The sequence below is a fragment of the Zingiber officinale genome, chromosome 11B, assembly GCF_018446385.1.
Source record: "Zingiber officinale cultivar Zhangliang chromosome 11B, Zo_v1.1, whole genome shotgun sequence".
NCBI lineage: Eukaryota > Viridiplantae > Streptophyta > Magnoliopsida > Zingiberales > Zingiberaceae > Zingiber > Zingiber officinale.
The window spans coordinates 74,675,585-74,696,626 of NC_056007.1; the positions used below are offsets into that span (position 1 = coordinate 74,675,585).

Genomic DNA, 21,042 nt, shown 5'->3' on the forward strand with positions numbered 1-21,042 from the left:
AAAAGATACAAAGCATGGTTTACCTATGGTGATCAAGCATGGTTCAACTATGCTTTCACTAAATTTCACTAAGCTATTTCTCTCCCCCCACACTTAAATTTTTGTATGTCTCAGACAAAACACTCATAATGTAACATCCAAGATATCCACATCCAAAAGAAGGTAATAGAGGGAAATAAATGGAAATAAATGAAGAGAGAAAAGAACGATATGATAAATAACATGAATTTTATTCAAGAAGCATGTGATAATAAAAGGGATGAATAAAAGAAAGTGAGATAGTCTTCATAAAAATCATGCAAACCTATGATAATGTGGTCTCGAAAGAATTAAGCAAGTTCTAGAGTAGCATTAACCACAAGTGCATCACACATCCATAGGAATAATAGGCTTAAAAATATCCTCACTAGGTATATAAAAAAGTATCATCTCAATCTACCAACATAAAATCCATCATCAAGTTGTAATCACATGCAATCCAAGAATCCAATCATGACAATAAATCATCGAACTCGACAATCAAATTTAACTAACTTTTACAATTTCTAAGATGATAAAAAGAATGCATAGGAAATTTATTATGAAAAACCTAACTAGACAAACTAAAAATAAACTATCAAGCAAAAGTAAACCAAGCAAACAAAGTAAAGAAATATATACAAGTAAAAATAAAAAGAAAAAGTAAGATGGAACCGACTCCCCTGAAATTCTGGTGGTCGGAGTCGATTCAGTTCCAGAAACCATTCTGGAAGTAGGATGAATGTAGATGAAGTGAGGATCGCTCCCTCCACCTTTGACTCCTCAAAAATTTTCTCCGGTGGACGAAGACGGTTCAGTTGGAGTGTCCACTCCAGGAGCTTCATTATTGCATAAAATGTTAGGGCTTTCTTCAAGTGGTAGCAAGCATCCTTGAGTAGTAGACTGCTAATGAAATATCTGTAGAAATCCTGCACACTAAAAAGAGGACGCAATTCCTGCACGCATGTTGTGTGAGAAGGACTAGAAATATTAACAAAATCAACAGAGCATGAATCACAAAATGCATCACATCCACTACAATCAAAATGAACTACCTCCATGGTATTTCCTAAAAATTCAGAAGAAATATCATCCTTACCATTCTGAACGATACCTGAAGGCTCTAGTATAGTGAATGTGGCATCATCTCGATCAGGTAAAGGTACTGGCTCTGGATCAGGTTCAATCAACAGAAGTGATTCTTGATTTTGCCCTACACTTCCATCGTCACTAGGTACAATAAAAGGCTCAATTGGTGGTAGAATAATCGAAGGAAGTGATTCTTGGGTCTCCCCTACACTTCCATCATCACTAATAACAAAACCTGCAACATCAAGACTATCTAAAACAACAATATCATCAACAAAAATATTATCATAATCAACTACAACATCACAATGTAAAAAAGTAGAAGAATCATGCAGAGTAGCAGAATCAAAGTCAGGAATATCACAAACTCTACAATCCATCTCCTCGAGAATTGATGTAGTAGGTTGATCTGATAGCAACTGTAACTGTGTCGATGAATGTGTTCTTGGCTGAAATTGTGTTTCTTGATGTTGTACAAGTTGTTGTGACTGCCCCCTAAAATCCTGCTCAGGCTGATGCTGAAGATATGATTGATAATGTTGAGACCAATCAGAATTCCCTTGTTGTGTGTGTTAGGATCGATGGTCGCGGCTAGAGAGGGGGGGTGTGAATAGCCGCCCCAAATCGTTCGTTTCTTTCTACAAATCAAGGTTAGCGCAGCGGAAATAAATAATAGAAACGACAACGGAGAATAGCAAACCTCAAACTCGTCGATGTAACGAGGTTCGGAGATGAAACTCCTACTCCTCGGCGTGTCCGTAAGGTGGACGAAGCCTATCAATCCGTCGGTGGATGAGTCCCCGGAAAACCGGCTAATAAGAACACTTCTTCTGGGTGGAGAAACCTCGCCACAGAAACTTCTTGCAATAGCAAGAAAGGTGTACAAAAATACAGCACAAAACAGAAGATAATATGAATGTACAAAACAAAGCTTGTCTACTGTCCTTGTCGACTGGAATCCGAAGCAGCAACTTCAGGAAACTCACAGCAGCAGCTGATCAGTCGAGGAAAGCTCACCCGAAGCTTCAAGAAGGAGCTCACATGAAGCTCAGTAAGCTAAGAGCTCAGCAAAGCTCGATCACAGTCAGGAGTAGGAAGAAGAAGAGAAGCAGCCACTGTAGAAGCCCTTGAACTCCTTTTATAACCTGCACTCAACCTGCACTGCACCTGCAAGAAGAAGATAAGACTAGCCGGAGCCAACGGCTAGGGCCGGACCGATCGAACATCTCTCGACGGTCCAGAAGACCGATCGGTCCCGGGACCGATCGAGCTTCTCGATCGGTCCAGGGACCGATCATGCATGTCCCTTCCTTTCTCCCGAACTTGCCTTCGATCATTGTTTCGATCGGTCTTGAGATCGATCGATAACACTCAAGAGGCTATCGTTTGTTACCGATCGGTCACCGGACCGATCCGGATACTGATCACCGGATCGATCCATCGATCGATCCGAGCTTGGTTTTGCCCAAACCAAGTCCCAAACCTTCCAAACCAACATCCGGTCAACCTTGACCTGTTGGTAGCATCCGGTCACTCCCTTGACCTGCTAAGACTCCCCAACAAGTGTCCGGTCAATCCCTTTGACCCACTTGGTCTTTCCAACACCAGATGTCCGATCACCCTTGATCCATCTGGATTTTTCCCTTGCCCGGCTCCACTCACCAGGACTTTCACCTAGCTTCACTCACTAGGACTTTTACCTGGCTTCACTCACCAGGGTTTTCCATCTGCCCGGCTTCACTCAATAGGACTTCCAATCTGCCTAGCTTCACTCACTAGGACTTTTACCTGGCTTCACTCACCAGGGTTTCCCATCTGCCTGGCTTCACTCACCAGGGTTTTCCCTTTCACCTAGCTTCACTCACTAGGATTTTCACCTGGCTTCACTCACCAGGATTTCCCGACTGCCTGGCTTCACTCACCAGGACTTTCACCAACTGCCTGGCTTCACTCACTAGGACTTTCACTTTCACCTAGCTTCACTCACTAGGGTTTTCACCTGGCTTCACTCACCAAGATTTCCAATCTGCCTGGCTTCACTCACCAGGACTTTTCCGTCTGCCTTCCTGATCTAGAGAACGAACTACTGAGCCCTCTTTGACCTAGTCCGAAGAACGAGCTACCGAGCCCTCTCCGTCTTTCACTTCCGGTCCAGAGAACGAACTACCGAGCCCTCTCTGACCTAGTCCGGAGAACGAGCTACCGAGCCCTCTCCGACTTCCACTTGCCAAGTTCCCATACTTGGACTTCTCCGTGCCAAGTCTCCATACTTGGACTTTCTCCCGTGCCAAGCTCCCTGCTTGGACTTTTCCCGTGCCAAGCTCCCTGCTTGGACTTTTCCGTGCCAAGTCAACTCACCTCGGGTCAACCAGGTCAACCTTGACCAAGGGTTGCACCCACAACCTCCCAAGTTTCTGTTCTTGTCAAACATCAAGATACAACTTGAGTCAGGTCAACTCGAGTCAGGTCAACCAGGTTGCACCAACAATCTCCCATCATGTTCTCGTCAAACATCAAAATACAACTCGAGTCAGGTCAACTCGAGTCGGGTCAACCAGGTCAACCTTGACCTAAGGTTGCACCAACAATCTCCCCCTTTTTGATGTTTGACAAAACCATAACCTAACTTAGGTTTTCTAATGTTCTTCCTTGAACATTCTCCCCAAACCTACACTCTCCCCCTTTTTGACACACATCAAAAAGAGTGAATCAAGGTCAAGAGTTTCTTTCTAATGAAGGTCTCATACCTTTCATTGAAACCCTTAATTTTCCCCTTGATACTAAGGTCAACAATTAACTTAGTGATAATCTCATATCACTCAAGTCTTTAGGAGTAAAAACTCCCCCTAAAAGTCAACTTCCCCTTGACTAATAGGTAAAACTCCCCCTAAAGATCAACTCCCCCTTGACCATTGCACCAACAATGTCTTGGAGAGTTTCAAACCTTTAGAACTCTAAAACACTACTTCCATAGCTGCAATTTCAGACAAACAGTCGAAATTCAGCAGGTTGGCACGCCCTGATCGGTCACCAGACCGATCAGGCTCCCTCTGGATCGGTCACAGTGACCGATCCAGGCTCCCCTGGACCGATCAGAAACTCTTCTGATCGGTCCACAAACCTGATAAAAGTCTGATAAGTTCTAATTTCTCTCCACGAAATTCAGAAACCTCTAGAAAATTACAGAAAATTCCAAAAATTGTGAAATTTTGAGGATACATTCCTCATAACATATACTATCATGGAAAAATAGTTTTCTATTAAAATAACTTCCATTTTTCAATCTTGATACAAATTTCAAAAGTCTTTGAAATAGCTCAAAGTTAACTTATCTTTGTATCAACTTGTTCAATGATGAATGCTATCACTAGAAAAGCTTCATCAAGGTTTTTCAAATTAATTTTGAAATGATTTTAAACCAATTCAATTTAGGACCACAATCTTAGGGCTAAATGTACATAACTTGTACATAAGCTTTCCCTATGATCCCCAATTTTGAATTAGGCTCATCTAGGTACAAGAACTATGCACCTTGTTCATAACTCATCATACTAATATCTCACACACATCTAAGGTGTATCAAACACATCCAAGTCAATTTTGGTGTGAGATATGGGTTTAGGTTATCTTAGGCTAAGGTCTCATGCATTTTCTAAACATCAATTTGATCTCCATATCAAATTGTGTTTTTAACCTTAAATCAATTTCATTGATTATAAATGCAAGAAATGATGACATGGCATAAAATGATATCATACATAATAACATGTGCCAATGTCATGATGTCATGGCATAAAGTATGAAACTTAAATAAAGCATGGCATATAACTAACCTAAGCATTATCATGACATTTCAAATGATAATAAATTAAATATGATGTCATGACATGGCATATGACAAACAATATATGGCAAATAACATGTAAAGGTATAGAAGATATCTAATTCTAGCCTTAATTGCCATTTTTGATATTTTTGATCATTTTGCCATAGGTTCTATATTCCTAAGTGTAATAGACCTAGCATCTTATACCAAAGATTTTTAGATCACTATGTGCCAATTAGATTGACTCTAGACAACTCCTCAAATTTGATTGGCACATCCTAATCACCTTAGGAATAACTTTTCATTTCATTTTCAAGGCTTGATTACACCTTGAAAATTCCTAAAGTGCCACCTTTTGCCATGATTAGGTTAACTACCTATTCAAGTAAGGTTGGCACACCCTAAACCATCTAGCGTGATGAAATCACGCTCCTAGGAACCCAATACCTATTTGAGCTCATTGGGTTCACTAAATATTCACTAGGGATGACTTCCCTAGCAACCCTCCTAATGACCCTCCTAGGCTTTAAAGCCTTGGTCATTTGGGACTCATCAAGATCAACTCTAGGGGTGACTCCCCTTGTGACCTTGGTGATGGTCTTTCTAGCCTAGGTCTTGTTCCATAATGGAATGGAACATTATGATAATTGGGCTTGACTGCTTGAGACTTAGGTTTGTGACCCAAACCTTTCTTGTCCTTGGACTTGAGTTTTTGACCCCTAGACCCTAGAGTCAAATCCTTAAGAGCCTTTTCTAGAGAGTCAAGTCTTGACCTCAAGACTAGATTTTCTTTCTCTAATACCTCAAGCTTTAATTTATCATTTTTCTTTGAGGTATTCCTAGGCATGTGTCTAGTTGATTTGGGATTTCTACCTAGGTTCTCCCTAACCTTAGATGAGTTAATCCTAGGATTGACATTTCTAGTGTTGTCCTTACCTAGGCTAACATGTTTAGCACCTAAGCACATATATTGGTTCCTAAAGTTAACATGCTTATCATTATTAACAATTGCAACAAAACTACTAGCATGTGTCTTATTGCAAGAGTGAGACTTAAATGTTACCTTAGGGTTTGCCTTCGCTCCCCCTATTGACGTGCTCGGTCTCTTGTCCTTATGAGGTTGCCTCCCCCTCGGACATTGACTCCTATAGTGTCCCCTTCGCTTGCATTGGAAGCACACCACGTGCTCCTTGCCCTTGCGTGTTGGGACTTTGGCGTCGGTAGAGTCTTTCTAACCCTCTTTGGACATTTACTCTTGTAATGTCCAAATTCCCTACACTCAAAGCACATTATGTGTAATTTGCTAGAAACTAAATGGCTTGAGTTACCTAGAGTTGAGGATGGATAAACGCTCTCTCCTTCATCCCTTCCGGAGGTAGAGGCTTCTTCTTCTTGCTCCGAACTTGAAGAAGAACTCTCTTCCTCTTCTTCTTTAGATGTTGAGTGACCCTCAACTTCTAAATCCATTCCTCCATGAAGTGAGCTACTTGGCTCACTTGACTCCTCTTCATGACTTGAAGTGGAGTTCTCCTCATGGAACTTTGCCAAGTTGTTCCACAACTCCTTGGCATCGTTATATCCACCTATCCTACACAAAACATCATTAGGTAAAGAAAATTCAAAAATTTTCAATACCTCATCGTTGACTAGGGATTGGTGGACTTGTTCCTTGGTCCACTCCTTCTTCTCTAGGGTTTCTCCTTTCTTGTCCATCGGAGGCTTGAAACCTAATTGAACACAACTCCAATTTTCAAGGTTAGTCATAAGAAAGTACTTCATTCTTACCTTCCAAAACGCGAAGTCGTCGCGATCGTAGAAAGGTGGAATTGTGACGTCTTCTCCAAATAACTCCATTCTCTAGCTTGTGCTCCCCCGGGTGTTGATCCAACGAAGAGCGACCTCGCTCTGATACCACTAGTTAGGATCGATGGTCGCGGCTAGAGAGGGGGGGTGTGAATAGTCGCCCCAAATCGTTCGTTTCTTTCTACAAATCAAGGTTAGCGCAGTGGAAATAAACAATAGAAACGACAACGGAGAATAGCAAACCTCAAACTCGTCGATGTAACGAGGTTCAGAGATGAAACTCCTACTCCTCGGCGTGTCCGTAAGGTGGACGAAGCCTATCAATCCGTCGGTGGATGAGTCCCCGGAAAACCGGCTAATAAGAACACTTCTTCTGGGTGGAGAAACCTCGCCACAGAAACTTCTTGCAACAGCAAGAAAGGTGTACAAAAATACAGCACAAAACAGAAGACAATATGAATGTACAAAACAAAGCTTGCCTACTGTTCTTGTCGACTGGAATCCGAAGAAGCAACTTCAGGAAACTCACAGCAGCAGCTGATCAGTCAAGGAAAGCTCACCCGAACCTTCAAGAAGGAGCTCACACGAAGCTCAGTAAGCTAAGAGCTCAGCAAAGCTCGATCACAGTCAGGAGTAGGAAGAAGAAGAGAAGCAGCCACTGTAGAAGCCCTTGAACTCCTTTTATAACCTGCACTCAACTTGCACTGCACCTGCGAAGAACAGAAGACAGAAGACTAGCCGTTGTGAGCCAACGGCTAGGGCTGGACCGATCAGAACATCTCCTGATCGGTCCAGGAAGACCCTGATCGGTCCTGGGGACCGATCAGAGCTTCCTCTGATCGGTCCAGGGACCGATCAGCATGCATGTCCCTTCCTTTTCTCTCGAACTTCTTGCCTTCTGATCGTTGTTTCCTGATCGGTCTGCAGATCGATCAGATAACACTCAGTAGGCTACTGTTTGGTTACTGATCGATCACCAGACCGATTCAGATACCCAGTGTATCACTGGATCGATCCACTGATCGATCCAGAGCTTGGTTTTTGCCCAAACCAAGTCCCAAACCTTCCAAACCAACATCCGGTCAACCTTGACATGTCATGCTTAGCATCCGGTCACTCCCTTGACCTGCTAAGACTCCCCAACAAGTGTCCGGTCAATCCCTTTGACCCACATGATCTTTCCAACACCAGATGTCCGATCACCCTTGATCCATCTGGATTTTTCCCTTGCCCGACTTCACTCACCAGGACTTTCACCTAGCTTCACTCACTAGGACTTTTACCTGGCTTCACTCACCAGGGTTTTCCATCTGCCCGGCTTCACTCACCAGGACTTCCAATCTGCCTAGCTTCACTCACTAGGACTTTTACCTAGCTTCACTCACTAGGGTTTCCCATCTGCCTGGCTTCACTCACCAGGGTTTTCCCTTTCACCTAGCTTCACTCACTAGGATTTTCACCTGGCTTCACTCACCAGGATTTCCCGACTGCCTAGCTTCACTCACCAGGACTTTCACTTGTCTGGCTTCACTCACCAGGACTTTCACCAACTGCCTGGCTTCACTCACCAGGACTTTCACTTTGACCTAGCTTCACTCACTAGGGTTTTCACCTGGCTTCACTCACCAAGATTTCCAATCTGCCTGACTTCACTCACCAGGACTTTTCCGTCTGCCTTCCTGATCTAGAGAACGAGCTACCGAGCCCTCTCTGACCTAGTCCGAAGAACGAGCTACCGAGCCCTCTCCGTCTTTCACTTCCGGTCCAGAGAACGAGCTACCGAGCCCTCTCTGACCTAGTCCGGAGAACGAGCTACCGAGCCCTCTCCGACTTCCACTTGCCAAGTTCCCATACTTGGACTTCTCCGTGCCAAGTCTCCATACTTGGACTTTCTCCCGTGCCAAACTCCCTGCTTGGACTTTTCCCGTGCCAAGCTCCTTGCTTGGACTTTTCCGTGCCAAGTCAACTCACCTCGGGTCAACCAGGTCAACCTTGACCAAGGGTTGCACCCACAACCTCCCAAGTTTCTGTTCTTTTTAAACATCAAGATACAACTTGAGTCAGGTCAACTCGAGTCAGGTCAACCAGGTTGCACCAACAATCTCCCATCATGTTCTCGTCAAACATCAAAATACAACTCGAGTCAAGAAAACAGGGCTTTAGAGACGAAAAAATCTGTCTCTGAAAATCATTTTTCCGTCTCTAAAGAAAGTTTGAGACGGAATATTCCGTCTCAAAAATCCGTTAGTGAAAGCCCCGTAGCTAATTTTGAAACGAAAATATTCCGTCTCTAATTTTTAAAACGGATGAAAAAACTGTTTATAAATTTGTTTTCAAATTAACAAAATAAAATTAATTTCAAATGTAAATTCTGTCTCTAATTTTGTTTTAAATCTGTTATTAATCTTGTTTATAAATCTGTTTACAATTCTATTTATAAATCCGTATATAATTTTATTTTTAAATTTATCACTAAATATTATTATATTATATTTTTATATTTCTCATCAATATATTTAAATAATTCTTCATTTCAAATAAATTAAATTTATTAAAAAGAAATAACTTCTAATTCCAAATGTATTATACAATTAACATTAAAATAAATAAATATTTACATTATCCAAAGAAATTTGACCAATAATCAAACTATAAAGACCAAATTCTCCTAGATATAAATGATTTGTATATTCTATTTCTTGAATCATTTCCGAATCATCTCCTTGAGATTTTCTTCTCTTTGCCTACCTTCCTCAATATGATTTTCTTTCCTCTGCCTATACTTTATGTAATAACAAGTTTTTTTTCCTTTCAATAATTTGTTCCTCCATCCTTGAGCTAATAGCATGCATGCCTTCAATTTCTTCTTTTTGCCCTCCCTGTCTTCGAATTTCATGAGATAAATTGTTTCTCTTGTACAAATTAATGAACCAACCACTTTTGTTGAGAGAATCTAACAAATCAAAACATGAAATGAGTAAGTCTTGCAATATCAAAATTTTTAATGCAAATAAATTAAAATTGTGCAAAAGTCATAATCAATATCAATGATCACCCACTAATTAGTCCATAGTTGTCAATGCTAAAGAATTAACAAGTCATGAAGACTCTTTTGGCTCTGAAATAATAGGCATCATAAAACCATAAAAATTATGTCAGTGTGAACAAATACTTAAGTAGGATTTTCTTTGAATTTGAATCTTAAACATAGAATCTCTAAGTACATATAACAAAATCAAATACAAGATAATAGAAAAGACTTGATAGTCTTCTTACTACACATTGATTAATTTAAATCACAAACTAAAAAAGCTTAATATCTATCAACATAATACCACATGAACTATAAATATTGCTAAGAAATAATCCTATAATATTAATAAACAAAACTATAGAAGATAGTAAGCAAATAGAACCAAGCAAAAGATTAAAAGATGGTTTTGAATCCAACATTTACTCTTTGTTGTTGTGGCTAATGCAACGTTTGCTCTTGGTATCCTGCATGATACTAACGAGTGAAACATAAGTCACAATAGAATATGGAAAAGTAGAATTACCTAATTAAATAATTACGGATCATTCTTGGATAACTTGATTACCTCTAGATAAACTCATTCTCATCTATAAATTAGTTAGAACATTATGGCTATAAGGAAACAATATGTAACAACCTAAAATACAATAAACACTAAACATTGAAATGAGAATGCAAAGAGTACAAATGTTACGAAAAAAAGGGAAAATGACAAAAGAAATTCTTGTGAATAAAAAATAAAAGAAAAGGGTTCAAAGTAAATCCTTTTTAATAGTTACTACAACTGCTGCAGATAGATTAACCATATAATAGCAACAGATTTACACTTGAGAGTTTAAAATAGTATGAGAAAATTTCCAACCCAACAAAGTCAAAAAATAACGAATGATCATGTTTAGTTTGTTATTTCCTGATGCAGAAACAAATGAATAAAATGATTGAATTATGAAAGCTTACCTAATTTCATCTGTTTGGACCTCAAATCTCAAGTAAGACTTGGAAGTGGTCTGGAAATTAGATGATACGTTGGGGCATAAAAGAGAGAAGGCAGAAGACAATGACTTGCTATTCTTTTTCATCAAATGCTGAATTGTCTGGTTTGAGTTCAAAAGGTGCTTAGTGTCAACAATGTGGGGGAATTTTTCATGGACAGCTTGCACAAATTCCGTCAAAGATGAAGGAAGAGGACCAAAAAATTTGTTGTATATATGAGCTAAATCTGTTTATATAAAAGTAAATTGATCAGATGGTATTGGTAAAACTGGAAAAAAAAAAAAGAAAGAGAGACTTCTATGAGCATAAACAGCAAACCTAGAAGACAATTATGACCAACAATCAATTTTCCTGTTGATGCAAGAAGATCAACAACATGCCGAAATCCAACAGAAGACTTGATTCTTTTTTCTGCATTTTTTCTCAGATCTTCAAGGACATCTTTCTGCATATAAAAAGTAAATAACAAATTTAGTATTCACATGGTTGAGCTTCAGTCAAAGTCCTGTCAAACATTGTTTCTGAGATATAACTGTTCCAGAATATGGTAAGGTTAAAAGTTATAAAAGCCTCTGCAAGACATAACTTCATTCCATACCATCAATACAGCCTTATCTTCATTTGTGTCAACATAGACTACCCTCCTTTGCCATGAGTTGTCCTCATCAACAACACGAACATACATGAGGTCATTGAAGTGCTTTTTCACAACCTGTAATTATTAGCTTTTGTTAGAAAAGGAAACTAGTATCTAACAATTAATGCATCTTTACACATAGCAAGTTAAAAATGAAAGATAAATTTTATTGACACAAGGCATTGTAAAATTTGTCACCAGTTATTCAGAGAAGCAGAATCCTCATGGGATTAACAAATGCTTAAGATTTAAATAAGTCGAACATCAAATATACACTGGTAACTACAACTAATGAGTTCTATGACACAGCACAAGAAACTGCTAACAGATAAAAAGGGCATGTGAACCTACAGTCGCCCAACAAGCATTGGAAGGAGTCCCCTTGCCTCTCCAGATTTAATAAATGACTAAGTAGATAGAACGACTAATTGAGACTTATCTTTTAGTGGTATGATGGAAAGGCAACACTGTATGTATAGTAGGATGCGAAGAACTTGATTGAGAAAAGCACCTTCATATATGCATGCATTGAAGTCAAATTGGCATTTAGCAAGGAAGTCGATGGATGTTACTTGCCATAGGAAATCATCAGGTGGCCCATGAAGTGGCAACTCATTCCGTGGAAAGATATAGAAGTTATGCCTGCAATGTAAAGAGCTGCAGATGTCACACGAAATCCAACAAATTTTTACAAACATGAAATCATACAGAATCTTATATTAATAACTAGGTGATCTAACACAAATTTCGTCTACAATTACCTACCAATGTCTGTCGAGACTTGTCCCATAGAACAAGCAAGTATGACTGATAAATTAACCCAAAAATATCAAATGAATAGTCCTGTATCGGTAAACTACCACCATCTCATCAAAACATAAATTGGATATCCGTCAAAAGAAGTGATAAGGTAAAACCACACAAAAATCAGTCATGAATCTCATCTGCTTGACATATGAACAGTTTTTAACCTTTATCGCAAGCAGGCCTAGCTTCCAGAGGGAGAAAACGTGAAAGAATATCCTAAACAAGGCATTCGATTTGAACAGGAGAATGAGGTAAAGATCACTTTTTCCCCACAAAAATAAAAACCGATAGAGAAGTCAATTCATCACTTCCATTTTCTCTAAAACCACATTGAACCCTATCATAACAAAACGAAAACCAAATGATGAAGAACACTAACGGATGGGCGAAGGAGCCCTTGGATGAATCCAAGCGGAAGGGGCAGACACCGAACTGCACGACAGTGAACTTCTCAGCGGAGTCCTTCAGCTTAAGGTAACGGACATCGGATCGGTCGAACTCGAACGAGTCCCTCCATAGGGCACTCGTCACGCCGGTCATCTCAAGGTCAACGGCCACGAAGTCCGACTCCTCTACGCAAGCCCTAAGGCCCTCCAGCGCCGCGTTGAAATTGGACCTCGTCACCTGCATCACGGCCACGCTGCAGCCACCGGGCGCATCGGTGGAGAAGGGACGGAGGCGAGGCAGCAGACCTAGGGTTAGGATCGGTAGCACACCCAAACAAATGGCAGATTCCGCATGTCTTAACCTGCCATGACCACTTCGAAATCAGAACTCGACATTTATTGTCTGCAATTGTATTTTCATTTTAACTTTTAATTAATTTATAAATGAAATTGGTCACAAAAATTATACGGTCTTAAATTTTATTTATAATTCATATTTATTTTTATTTATAAAAATTCATATATAATTTCCTTTCAAATTTATTTTAAATTCTGTCTAATTTTTTTAAAAAAATATATAATTTACTAAAATGAAACGGATTAATAATTCCATATTAAATCTGTCTCTGATTTATATACATCTGAAACAAATTTTATTTTCATTTTAATTTTTAATTAATTTATAAACGAAATTTATCACAGAAATTATACAGTCTCAAATTCTGTTTATAATTCATATTTATTTTTGTTTATAAAAATTTATATGTAATTTCGTTTCAAATTTGTTTTAAATTCTGTCTTAATTTTTTAAAAATATATATATAATTTACTAAAATGAAACGGATTAATAATTCCATATTAAATCTGTCTCTGATTTATATAAATTTGAAACAGATTTTATTTTCGTTTTAAAAATCTGTTTCTGAAGCCCTGTTTTCTTGTAGTGATCAGGTCAACTCGAGTCGGGTCAACCAGGTCAATCTTGACCTAAGGTTGCACCAACAGTGTGTTCCCATACTCGAATCCTGCAACGAAATTATACCTGTCCTGTTGATGAGTCTGATAATACTGAGGATCAGGCTGGTGATACTGGGTTCTGGTTGGGAATACACTGGCAAAGGAATGAACATCTTCGGTAATCATCGGTCTAGTCTCATACTGCTGATAATTTGCAGCCATAATCTCGATAAATTCTCAGGCCTGAGTAGATGTCTTGTTAACTAGAGCCCCTCCACTAGTTGCATCAACCATACTCCTGTCCATGGGAAGCAATCCCTCATAGAAGTATACAATCAGTAGCTGATCGCTTATCTGGTGCTGAGGGCAACTAGCAACAAGTCTTTTAAATCTATCCCAATAATCTTGAAACGATTCTCCTGTGAATTGTCGGATTCCACAAATACTCCTTCGAATAGCTGCAATCCTAGAAGCAGGAAAGAACCTCGTCAAAAATAATTTCTTCATCTCGGTCCAACTGGAAATTGAATTGGGTGGGAGACAATACAACCAATCTTTTGCTGAATCTGCTACTGAAAATGAAAATGCTCTAAGTCTAACATCTTCTTCTGATATGCCAAGTGGGTTCCATGAAAACAAATCATCTCCAAATCATGCAGATGTCTGTTGGGATCTTCACTAGAAAGTCCATGAAACTTCGATAATAGATGAACAATTTTCCATAACTCGAAGTCTGCATCTAAATCAGAATATCTGATGCAAAATGAATCAGCTAACAAATCTGGTGCCCAAAGCTCCCTGAGAGTCTTTTCAGTGTTCTTCTCCATATTGCTCATCAAGTCTGAAGGTCTGATCACACTGAATCTCTAAAGCTACTAATAACACACAAAAGATTTCCTGGTCTTACCTGGAACACTCATGCAAATATCATCAAAAGACACAGGAAACAGACAAGATAGCAAACATGCATACAAGAGATGAAATAATTAAACCTCTAACAATATTTTTGAATTTTTGCAACCACAAAAACAAAAAAAAAAATAGAAACAAGAAAAGAGAGAAAACAAAGAAACAATCCTAAGATTATCAAACACCGCTACTTTGTCCTCGGCAACGGCGTCAAAATTTGATAACCAGTCTGTCACACTCGTAAATCAAATTAACAATATATTATTTTCACTGAACCTCTTAATTAAACAATAACGTTGTAGTAATGAGCCCAGGATCGATCTCGAGGAACTAACGGTCGTATGAATTTTAGGATTGTCTTTTTATTCCTATTTTTGGGGTTTTAAACATATAAATGGAATTTGGGGAGTTTTGCAAATAAATGGGGGGTTTAAGCTTGAATCTAAATCTAACAAATAAAAATAAGCAATTAAGAAACTAATCTAAAGCATAAATGAAATCTACTTGTGTGCCAACAATCAAACCCAAATGCATTGTCACTCTACGTTGTGATTAAATTATTAACACACACTTAAACTAAGATATAAAATAGTAAGACACAATTAAATCTGATCTAAAGCAAGATGTAAACCCTAACTATGTACTTAAACTCTAAACAATTAACCAAGCACAAATTAAACACAATTAAGCTTCAACAAGATAATGAAATACTAAATTACTTGCATAAAAACATAACAACATAAAAGAAATCTGTTATAAGCTGTAAAAAAACTATAACAAACTGAAATAAATCCTAACCAATCCAACTCACAACCAATCTCACCAACTTCACACTCAAGCCGTCACACAAGAGTGCCAAAGTCGAGACCACCCAACTCTAGACCTCAGTGGAGACTCTCTACAGCGTATCAGTTTCAGGATTGCTCAAGAACGCCGACGGACCACCCCCGATGAGCTAAGAACAACCCAAAACCCCAAGAATGGCCGAAATCTGAAAATCTGTCTCTGGATCTGATGGAAAGCTGTGGAACGCGGATGAACATCGAGTGAAGCTCAGGAACACCGGAAGACCACCTCCGAATGTTGCTGATGGGAATCGGAGCTCGGATTTGGAGGACCACCTCCAAATCTAAGGTGAAACAGGGAGATGCCGCGAGCCAAATTCCACCGGAGAGAACACCCTCCAATGGCTCCAGAAGATCGGGATGATGCCGCCGAGAAGCTCTCCACCGAGATTGAAGCTCGGGAGATTGAAAGGAAAAGGAAAGGAGGTCGAAGTCCGCTGGAAGACGCGCGCCGGAACTGAGCTGCGTGAAGGGGATCGACGAAGAAGCTGGGCACTGTAGCTTCTCTGTTTTAAACATATCTCAGATTTGAACCAACGGCTGAGATTGATTTGGAGCTAAATCAACGGTGAAAGTTTGCCCAAAATCTGATCCGAAGGTGCTGATCTTGATCTAGGGTCTGGATCTACCCTCCCGTAGGTCGGATCGATCAGATCATCACTGGATGGCCCAGATATTCACAGTCTTCAATGAACGGTCCAGAATGTTCCGGGCTGGATCAATGGCTAGATGAACTCAGATCTTGATCAAAACTTCTGGTTCTTCATCAATGGCTTATATCTGCCCCCCATTAGGTTGGATCGGCCAGATCTTCAACGGATGGTCCAGATCTCTCCTATTCTTGATGAACGGTCCATAATGCTCCAAAGATTGATCTTCTTGTTTGAACTCCTATTTAAGCCCAATTTCGGTCCAAATAGATCCAAATTTAAGATCCTTTGATGCCTATAAAATAAGAATCAAATATTAGCATCAAATAATATAAAAATAAAGTAATTTGCAATTAAGTCCAAAAATACACACAATGCCCAAAATGTGATGTAACCATGATTTTAACCTATGAAATCAACATCAAACCATGCATATATGAATCAAAATAATGTAGTAAAATCACGGTTATCAATGTGCAAGCTTAACTTTTATAAATTTTGTGCTCTTGGAAACAGAGAAAAGTATAATTCAAGACGACAACAAACAAAACGAAGGAGATTCTGAACTGCATACATACAGATCTCTACAGATAAGCTAGTGTAGCATCACATGAAGGGCACTTATATTTTGTGAGTTTTACTGATGATTACTTACAAAGGTTGAGGTATACTTTATGAGTCACAAGTCGGAAACTTTTACAAAATTTAAACTGTGGAAAACTGAAGTGGAGAACCATATTGGAAGGAAGATCAAATACCTTAGGTCAGACAATGAGACTGAGTACATAGATTCAATGTTTCAGGATTTTTGTGAGTAGCATGGATAATGAGGCATTTCTCAGTTCACAGGACACCTCAGCAGAATGGGGTGGCGAAAAGGCTGAACAGGACGATCATTAAGAAGACAAGATGTCTCAGGCTGAATGCAAGGCTAGCAAAGAATTTATAGGCAGAAGCGATTAACATAGCATGCTATCTCATTAATAGATCACCAAGGGTAGCACTAGAAGGAAAAGTATCAGAAAAAGTATGGACAGGGAATCAAGTAGATTACTCTCATCTTTAAGTTTTTGGATATCTAACCTATATGCACATATCTAGTGAGAAAAGTTCATAGCTGGATGCAAAGTCAAAGCAGTTTATTTTTCTAGGGTATCAGAAAAGAGTTAAATGCTTCAAGCTTTGGGATCTTAAAGCAAATAAGGTAGTGATTAGTAGAGATGTAATGTTTGACGAGAAAACTATATTACAGTGTACTCATGAAGAAGGAAAAGAAACACACTACAAGAAAATCCTTATTCAACAACATTCAAACGACAACGGTTTTATACCAAATCGTTATTTTTTTGCCTTTTAACAACGGTTTTAATAAAAAATCGTTGTCTTTTAGTAGTTATTTTGGCCCACGACAACCATTTTTAAAAACTATCGTCTATTTATGCCTTTTTGGGGCTACACTAATGATTTTTACGGCTACGACAATAGTTTTTGAAAACTGTTGTCTAAGTGTACTTTTTTGGGGATTACGACAACGATTTTGAAAACCGTTGTCTATTAAGTGTTGTCGAATACTGTTGTTTTTTTTCCTTCACCGTTTTTCCCCTTCGCAATATTTTGCCGTTGCGTTTTTTCTTTCCCTCTCCTAGAAATTTTTTGCCGTCGCATTCCCCCTCTTTACCTTCTCGATCCCTAAGTATTTCCGTCCAACTTACGATCTCTTCACCTAGGGCTGCAAACGAGTCAAGCCGCTCGTGAGCCGCTCGGTCAAAGCTTGACTCGAGCTTGATTTTGACCGAGCTCGAGCCGGCTCGTTTAGTATTCGAGCCGAGTTCGAGCTGTTATAATACTGGCTTGATGGCTTGTCGAGCTTTTTCGAGCCAAGCTATATGTATAATATATGTTTTTTATTTATTCATGTTTATTAATAAGTTTGGTGTCACATTAATACTGGGCCGTCACAGTATATTTTATCTATTCTATTAATAGCATATTAATGTAATTAATGGTAAATACTGGGTAAAACTGTAAATTTCAAAAATTTATTTTTAAAATCTAAATTCAATTCCTAAATTCTAATTCTAACTTCTAAGTTCGCTCAGCCCTAATTTCTCTCAACTCGTAACGCTCAACCGGCCCTCACCCTTCGCCGCCACCATCTCAACCCTCACCCTTCGCCGCCGCCATCTCAACCATCGCCGCGACGCCGCCTACTCAGCAGTCACCATCGTTCCTACTCAGGAGTCGTCGCGCGTGCCTACTCAGGAGTGGCTGTAGTGCCTACTCAGAGTCTCAGCCACACCCAACAAACCTCTCGCGTGCGTTTATTTTTTGGTGAGTTTTCGGAAAGCACTGTGTTCTTTGCATTTCTTGCTTCTTCTTGTTTCTTATGCCATAAATGCACAAACTTGGTTGTTCAAAAGATTCACAGCCCCAATTTAAAAAACTAGGGTTGTAATAGTGGCTTCAAAGTGGCATCATTCATATTATAAGCTTTTGGCATGGTGATGTGGTAGACAAAGCTGTCATCATCAGGTAACTCGTTGACATCATGCTTGATGAATTTCACACTGACATGCTTGATGAATTCAGAACCACTAGTGCAGTCTCCAATTATGTTATGCCGACTAATCCTCTTAGTTTTGTAGAATGGCAAATTTTTATCCTTAAACGATATATATCCCTCATGATCACTTACCTTCCGAAAGAGTCTAATTGGTTGTCCAGACTCCAGAAATGTAATTTGTTTCGATAGTCCAGAAATGCAATTTGTTCTCCTTAAAGTTTAATTGGTTGTTGTTTTTATTTTTTTTTTAAATTCTAACAAATTCTATGCACTATAAATTACAAAAAACATATTGGCGTGAATCCTGCCTTTGTTTGTAGATTATCTTTCTCTTCTTATTATTGTTTGAGTTTTTTATAATTTATTTGGTAATTTTTCATCTCTTGATCAGTTATGTCTATGGAAGAGTCATCTATTCCACTTACCGTAAATAGTGTCATAGATGAAAGTAATGAGGTTAATCTTGAGATCAACAAGCAAATTGACACAGCTGGTCAAGAAACACAAGAAAATGCTGAAGAAAAAGAGGAAGAGGGCTTTCAAACAAAGAAAAGAAAAAAAATTTCAGAAGTATGGAATGATTTTGATACAGTGGATGGATCAAAGAAAGCAAAATGTAAACATTGTCAATCTCTTTTTACATTGGGTAAATCAGGGGCCACATCAAGTCTTTTGAGACATAGATTAAATTGTGTGAAGAGAAAAATTAATTTGCGAGCAGCTGAACAACAAACAAAGTTGAGTTTTTTGCCCACTGATTCAGCTTCACCATCCATTCTTACTTTGCATTCTGGAAAATTTGACATGGAACAAATGAGGGAGGCAGCTGCTCATTGGATCATGATGCATGAACACCCATTCACCATTCTTGATGAAGAGGGGTTCAATTTAATGATGAGGCGTGGAATGCCGGAATGGCAAAAAATTAGCAGGACAACATGCAGAGCAGATTGTATGAAAATTTATGAGATTGAGAAAAAGAGGTTGAAGAAAAGTCTTGAGTGTGTTGATAAAATAAGTTTAACAACAGATTGTTGGAAGTCAAAGACTAAAAAAATTGAATACATGGTTGTCACTGGGCATTGGATTGATTCTTGTTGGAATTTACAAAAGAGAGTTTTAAGTTTCATTAACATTCCACCACCAAGGGGAGGTCTTCAAATTTCCGATGCCATTTTCAAGTGTATGAAAGAGTGGGGCATTGAAAACAAGGTTTTTACTATTACAGTTGATAATGCTTCAAGTAACGATTTGGCTATTCGATATATGAAAGATACCATTCAAAGGTCTAGAACATTGGCATGTGAAGGAAATTTATTTCATGTTCGCTGTTGTGCACATATCTTGAACTTGTGCGTTCAAGATGGATTGAGGGAGATTGAAGGTATTATTGGTAATATAAGGGAAAGTGTAGAATATGTAAATCGTTCAGAGGCAAGACGTGTGCAATTTGCAGAGTGTGTGCAACAATTACAGTTGAAGGATAAAAAATTGATTCGTGATTGCAAAACCAGGTGGAACTCGACTTTTGAGATGTTAAGTTGTGCACTCAAGTTCAAAGAAGCTTTTAAGATGTTTAAAGAACGTGATCCCTTTTATGGTTGCTGCCCTCAAGAAGAAGAATGGGATAAAACTCAAAAGATTTGCTCACTGTTGGAGGCTTTTTGGACAGCCACACACATTATTTCAGGTAGCGAGTATCCTACTTCAAATTTATTTCTTCAAGAAGTTCAAAAAATAAAGTCAGCATTGGATATTTATGCACAACATGAAGATTTGTTTCTTAAGCAATTAGCTAGTAAAATGAAAGAAAAATTTGACAAATATTGGGGTGATTGTAATTTATTGATGGCTATAGCTGCTGTGTTAGATCCAACCAAAAAAATGCTTGCAGTTGAATTTTGTTTTCCTAAGCTTTATTCTGAATTGGATGCCTCTAAGCATATCTCAAAAGTTAAGGAGATAATTAATTCTCTTTATGAGGAGTATGTTGTTGAAGAAACTAATAAAGGAGTGCCTCATTTACCTGAGTCTGAGAGTTTTGGTTCTTCAAGTGTTAGAAGAAGTCAACAAAATTCTGTGTATAATTGGGATGATTTTGATGAATATTATGCAAAAGTTGAAACTTCAGAGACTAAGAAATCTGAATTGGTAGATTATCTTGAAAAGGGTCGTCTAAAGAAGAATGAGATTCCTAAAATTTTTTCATGTTTAGAATGGTGGAGGATGAATAGAATGCAGTATCCAATATTGTCAAAGATAGCAGCTGATATTTTAGCTATTCCAGTGAGTTCAGTGGCTTCAGAAGCAACATTTAGTGCAGGGACAAGAGTTATTGATTCTTATCGTTCATCTCTCTCTCCAGACACAGTGCAGACTCTACTGTGTGGGGGTGATTGGCTTCGATATATACATGGACTGAAAAAGAAGACTAAAGTAAGTTAAATTTCATTATTAGCTTTCTATGTTACATACTAATGAATTTAATCGCTTATTTATCTAATTTTTACTTTTTCAGAAAGCTA

At 38.7% G+C, this 21,042-nt stretch overlaps 2 protein-coding genes across 14 annotated transcripts; one reads left to right on the forward strand and one right to left on the reverse strand.

The window, feature by feature from the left end:
* Positions 1-631: 631 nt before the first annotated feature.
* On the reverse strand, positions 632-12,981 carry LOC122034481 (poly(A)-specific ribonuclease PARN-like). 13 transcript variants are annotated; one of them, XM_042593747.1, is made up of 7 exons: positions 12,587-12,981; positions 11,977-12,042; positions 11,362-11,475; positions 11,082-11,208; positions 10,728-10,989; positions 10,188-10,234; positions 9,306-9,689 (listed from the first exon to the last, which is right to left on the reverse strand). In XM_042593747.1, exons 2-7 carry the CDS (start codon positions 11,977-11,979, stop codon positions 9,514-9,516), a joined length of 729 nt encoding a protein of 242 aa, XP_042449681.1. In that variant the 5' UTR covers positions 11,980-12,042; positions 12,587-12,981; the 3' UTR covers positions 9,306-9,513. The 13 variants fall into 13 exon arrangements, 10 of the variants coding, with proteins under 10 accessions (XP_042449686.1, XP_042449681.1, XP_042449680.1 ...); XM_042593746.1 differs by having other exon boundaries at positions 11,912-12,042; XM_042593750.1 differs by having other exon boundaries at positions 10,188-10,244; positions 11,912-12,042.
* Positions 12,982-19,321: 6,340 nt separating this feature from the next.
* LOC122034049 (zinc finger BED domain-containing protein RICESLEEPER 2-like) lies at positions 19,322-20,962 on the forward strand. Its single transcript, XM_042593185.1, has one exon. It carries the CDS (start codon positions 19,322-19,324, stop codon positions 20,960-20,962), a length of 1,641 nt encoding a protein of 546 aa, XP_042449119.1.
* Positions 20,963-21,042: the final 80 nt, after the last annotated feature.